The 6,000-nt window shown below is 39.4% G+C and overlaps 1 protein-coding gene across 1 annotated transcript in view; it reads left to right on the plus strand.

The window, feature by feature from the left end:
• Positions 1–5,563, plus strand: part of LOC109417869 (F-box only protein 33) — a 33,354-nt gene extending 27,791 nt beyond the window's left edge. Inside the window, exon 9 of the mRNA XM_062853499.1 lies at positions 5,193–5,563. Coding sequence (XP_062709483.1) covers positions 5,193–5,333 — 141 coding nt within the window. The 3' untranslated portion in view covers positions 5,334–5,563. The remainder of the gene's footprint in view (positions 1–5,192) is intronic.
• Positions 5,564–6,000: the final 437 nt, after the last annotated feature.

Here is a 6,000-nt window from a genome sequence, read left to right on the forward strand (position 1 = left end):
GCGTTTGTGTTGGTGTACTTCCGACTTGGAAGTTTTCGCGGAACGAAAGTTACGTGATTTTCCGGTGTGCAAAAACAATTCAATATGGCGTCGGGAAGTAAATAGGTTGGTGCAAGAACTGCTTGTTGATAGAATTTCCGTGCAAGTTGCTGCAAGTATTGAGGTAATTTAATTGTTTAAGGCGATTGATAGTCATTAATTACAAGCGCTTGACCTTTTCATTAATTTCAGAAGCTAGAATAGATGTTATTAGTCCAGTTCAACGAGTGTTTCAAACGGCTGGACTACAAATCTTGTGCGTCAAACCCCTAAGGTTTGTTTTAAATTATCCAATCTTAGAGGATCTGAACTTTTGTGAATGTTTTAATTATGTATGTAAGTGTTGATTTGTTAATTACTCAATAATAAAAGACTGATAAAAAATTGTCCTTGAATGTTACATTTTTGTACTAGTTTGTAGCGTATTTGAGGAGGCAAGAGTTTTTTAATCCTTTTCAAATGCAATGACATATTTATTTCACGGTAAGGGTAAAATCTATGCTTTTTCATTGCATTTTGTAAGGATTTGAAATCTCGTGTCTCTCCAAATACGTTGCAAGCTGGTACGGCTGCTTTATTTTCATTCAAAAATGATGTATATATTACGTGAAATTCACGTAGAACTATTCATGTTTTCACGTAAAAGATACCTAAAATTCCAGTAGCACTCACCCACATTTTACGTAAACGGTACGTAAAATGTATGTCAAGTTTACCTGACTTATCACGTCGATTAGCGAAGCTCAAATTTATCTAGCTACCTGACATTCCGGTGGAGGCTACGTGAAAAATATGGTGGACGAAAACTACCTATCTTTTCACGTAAATCGGACGTGAAAACTTTTCAGAGTGTATCTTCTGTGGCTGCTTGAGAGAGAAGGGTGATGAACGCTAGATTGCCTTATACGTGTTTGGTAAAGTTAGGCCTGAATGAAGATGCCGATCGAGCATCCGATGCTACAGCGGATCATTCCGATCGGAAACTGCCCAGACCGCCACCACCCACTCCTGTATCGTTCTGAACACGATTCGAAACACAAGAACAGTGTCGGCGACAACTTCCATGCGTCGTAATGCAATGCGTATTAGCGGCTGCAAAGATCCGTCTTTTTAAGATCATATCACAGACAAACAGACGTCTCACTCTACTCACTTCCCATCGTAACCGTTTTTAACGATTAGTTCAAATATTTTGTAGTTCGCAAATCGCTCGGTCACGGCGCTCGCATCGTTTTTTCTCCTGTTTGACGTTTGTTCACTACCGCCACCTACTGAGTGGTTTGCGTAACACAGCCTGGTTAGCATTGGGCGATTATGTTTTCGAGACGATGATTTTTATCGTAATTTATTCCAAGTGATACGTCTGTTTGTCTGTGATCATATTATTTATGCTGTTCAGCGGGTACCTTAGATGTGCAACATTTGCTTTATGGGATGAAGGATTCTCCTTGACTCTTATCGAAGCAAATTTAGTACGGCAGCTAACAGCAGCAGGTGTTCTGGGACCATTAGAGCTGACGTGGAGCGTTACACGGACAGAAAAGCGTTCACATTGAAATTAAAATGACGTTAGTTGAATTACACATTGAAATTCTATTGAAATTATGTGAATTCTTATACCACTGACTGTGGCAATATGGTGTTTGGTGGCGTTAGTGTTGTCATCGTGTGTTGGTTTGCAACCTTACTCAAGTAAAGATTCAAATCCTTACACAACCTTCCGAATGAAATTTGTTCTAGCCTGGATGTCTGTTTTCTGTGCTTATACTGATGAACATTGTTTCTAAGTCAATTTAACTGACCATTTCCTCGGCGTCGAATAGGATTGTAAAAACCACAATACTTAACATGAAATCACAGACAAACAGACGTATCACTTGGAATAAATTAAGATAAAAATCATCGTCTCGAAAACATAATCGCCCAATGCTAACCAGGCTGTGTTACGCAAACCACTCAGTAGGTGGCGGTAGTGAACAAACGTCAAACAGGAGAAAAAACGATGCGAGCGCCGTGACCGAGCGATTTGCGAACTACAAAATATTTGAACTAATCGTTAAAAACGGTTACGATGGGAAGTGAGTAGAGTGAGACGTCTGTTTGTCTGTGATGAAATCAAGCAGAGTATTTTGATGCAAATGTTTTAATGATGAATCCGTCGGTCACTTCTGTCAAACCAAGCAGAATGTTTTGTTTTGCAAAGCATTTACTGCTTTGCTAATGCTGGAAAAGTGTTAGTTTTCAAATTATGCAAAGCTGTTGTAAATGAGAAGCATAATTGAAAATCCCCTTTAATAGTACGGAATAGTGCCGAACACAAGGTAAGACATTTTATAAAAGTTGGTAATTTGAATAATCGGGAGATTCCCGTTGGGAGAAGTTTATTTTTTATTTTTTTTTTTTATATAGGGTATTGGTTCCCTTGTTAAGCATGTGGCTCCCATTTTTATTCTACGGAAAACAAAGGATTGAAGCGCTGTTCGTTCTGTTTTTCATTTTTGTATTTTTTGTTAGAAGTGGGCACTTATGAAAACAAAAAGAACGGAATCAATTGGTGCCGTAATCGCTTATTTTCGAATAGGATGAATATGGGAGCATGAGATTACTGATGGTACACATACCCTAAATAATAACCCAGGCAAAAAAAACAAGCATGTAGTTTTCCGATGAATATATAGCGCACGGGTTCCCAACCGGCGGTCCGCGGCCCCCTGGGGGCCGTGAAGCCAGTCTAGGGGGGCCGCGATGTCACCAAAAAAATGTTAAATTTTTATTCTATTTTGTGCAAATTATATCTTTAATTTTGTATACCGCTACCCCCAAAAGCAACAGTTTGAGGAACAAATTTTCAGTATAAAACTCAGGTATAAAACGCCTTCAAAAGAAAAAAATTTTCGGCTGCGCCGCAATTTTTCAGCTACGACTCAAATTGAATGTACCTATATGACATCATTGCTTACGAAATATATTGCTATTTTTTTTTCGTCTTAGACTTTGATGCGATAAATTTCGTCGTACTCATATTTCGCTTTCGATTTCGCTGTCAATCTCAGTCGCAGGGTTTTTGCAACTCGCCCGGTAATGTGACAGTTTTCGCCGGCCGTCTCAATGTTTACCATTAAAGTCTTTTGTTCTCGGTCCACCAGCTGGTCATGTTTACACAACAAAACCAGCTGGTTCACCGATGTTTACGTTCATCCTTATTGTTCTCGGCTACCAGCTGTTTATGTTTTCATAACAAAATCAGCTGGTTTCGCCTGAATCGGGGAAAGAAGGCGAAAATGTGTCATAAATGTTAGGTTAGTACCATATTAGGGCGAGTTCAATTTCGTCGCCAAAGTCTGATTATTCGTAAAAAATACAATAAGTGTCGAATAAAAAAAAGTATCATTGATCGTCGAAAATCCCTCCCACAGTAAATTTCTGGCTACGTCACTGTTCCCAAAAAAAAAACTCGATGTCGTTCATTTAATTCATATTTTTTTCTAAAAATTTTCTTTGGGCCGCAGGTGTTTTGACAATTCTTAAAGGGGGTCGCCACCTCAAAAAGGTTGAGAACCCCTGATATAGCGCATTTAGTTCACCACTGGACTATCGCACTAGTTTTTATGAGTGCAAAAACGCGAATAAAATTGCGCGATTGCATCAAATCAACTCGGTGTCTTCAGAGCACTTATTCAGCATAGATTGAAGAAATAGTGCGCCGAATACATCAACTCGATATGATGCACTCGCGCACTCTTATTTACGTTTTCGCACTTATGATGACTTACTGTGCAGTTTAGTGGTGAACTAAATGCGGTATATTATTGAAAGTAAAAGAAAACTATTTTTGAAACTACCATAATATTGTAGATGTCAAGCTTGACAACTTACGTCAAAAGCCTGAAACTAATGTTATTTCAATCAGATATCCGATTGAGGAACAATGATACTGGATTGTAAAAGCATACATTCATACATTCTCATTGCCGCCAAAACAATGTCAAATTCCTTTTGACGTCAAATATGGTTATATTTACCGTAGGTTCCCCACATTGACCTGCAACCTGACGTGGCAGGCGCCATTGTCGCCTAAAAATAGAAGATCACCAAGGCTCAGACACTGAAGATGCCTGCTCATCCCGAGCAGATAATCTCATTGATTCCTTGTGTGAGTGAAACTAGTCTGGCGATACTGGAGTAGCATCTACGGGCGGTCTATCAAGCTCAAGCTCAATCTCAACTATTCGATCGATTCCCAGACCTTCGTTGGCTTTCTATTTGTCATACACCGATGCCATTCCTGGTGCGGCATCTGTAATTGACAAGAACAGAACTCTTTAACCTATTCAAGATCAACAATGTTCGAAAAATATTTAACAATGTATATTGGTCTTCGGGGAGGTTCGACAAACATGATTCATAACGCTACTCAGTATAACGAAAATAGTAACTATTACAAGTGTTGATCTGTTAGTGTGAAATCCAGAGTATTTTGGTGGACATGAAACATCTCGGAGTTAGCTTTGAGGGGTCTGTAGACTCATTTTATTTATAGCGAAAACAACGGCTTTAGATTTAAAGGATGTGCTCCATGATAGTTTGAGTGATCAAGAACATCCTAGGAATATGATATATTATATATTTAGAAGAAGACTTTTTGAATACGTATGGCTGTTAACCATCTGTACAAGCATTTAGTAGCATTGACTATCTATATTTTTGGTTTTCCAGAATTTTTCGGGCTTAGGGTACTAGGTTGTTTATGAAGCCTGAAACGTAAATACTTACAAGTTTCCCTCATACTGTATACCTTCGCTAGTAGTATTTTGGATTTTGTTTTTCTTCGTACGTGCGAATCAGGTAGACGCGAATAATAATTATTTTACTCTCGAACCATTTTTGGGACCATGGTGTTTTCAATGTGTTGGATTTTCACTCGCAAGTAGCTTCACGATGAGAAAATGTTCATTTCTGCTGACGACCTTAGTTTTCGTTAGCTGTATTAAGTATAAGGTTTGCAATAAACTTGCTGACGACAATGTTCGTTTTTGTTTGTGATTGTATAGCCGTATTTCGTACGATTTTATAATGACTCCCCAAGCCTTAAAAGAATTATATCAAATCTTTCAAAACTTGAAATGCTCTTAATAAATTATTTATAATTGCAGGAAATAAGCACCCAGCTTGGTCAAAACTGGGTCCCGCTGGATGCCAAAACGCTACCGCCTGCCCTCGGATTCTACCCGGTATCGGACGACGTTCGCGATCAATACATCCTTCGGTACATTCGCAACGGCGTCGCGGCTTAAGTTCCGCGCTCCGGTAAGTACCTAGCACTACCTAGTACACGCCCATACAGACGACCCACACACTCCACGCGGGTCGTCCTACATTAGAATGTGGATGTTTAGCTCAATGTGCTTAAGGTTCGCCGCGGTGACCGACCGACCGATAGGACGCGGTCGCACATCACTCAAGGCACGGAATCGAGTTCTTTAGCTCGTTGCCCCTGGTCATCGTGGTCATAAACAAAGGAGCCTTGCTTCATATTTATAAGATCGAATGTTTAGCAAAAGAAAAAAAGAAACTGTTCTGTGTCCAGCTATTAACGGACCAGTACTCACGCTAGTAAGGTTGCAGAAAAAATGTCATCTTTACAATTATAGATGCTAGATTTACAAGAGAACAAATGTGGCGAAATGTGAGAAAACCTAAGACGCTTAAGTGGTTGACGAAGATCACAATCGAAACGCGAGAACATAAGACAAGAACAAAAAGGGTTGCATTTTCCCGCCAGTACATTTCAGTGGAGCAACAAGAACACGTTCAATAGGGTGGGTCATTATGTTGTTTACAGAGCCTATGCTTTTGTTAGTTGTAAACTGAGGTCCCAAGCACTTATTGAAAATAAGGGATTGGATGTCCACAAAGTTACTAAGAAGTAGTTAGAGGAGAAATCAGCGTCCGTCTAGCGGA

This window comes from Aedes albopictus, chromosome 2, assembly GCF_035046485.1.
Source record: "Aedes albopictus strain Foshan chromosome 2, AalbF5, whole genome shotgun sequence".
Lineage (NCBI taxonomy): Eukaryota > Metazoa > Arthropoda > Insecta > Diptera > Culicidae > Aedes > Aedes albopictus.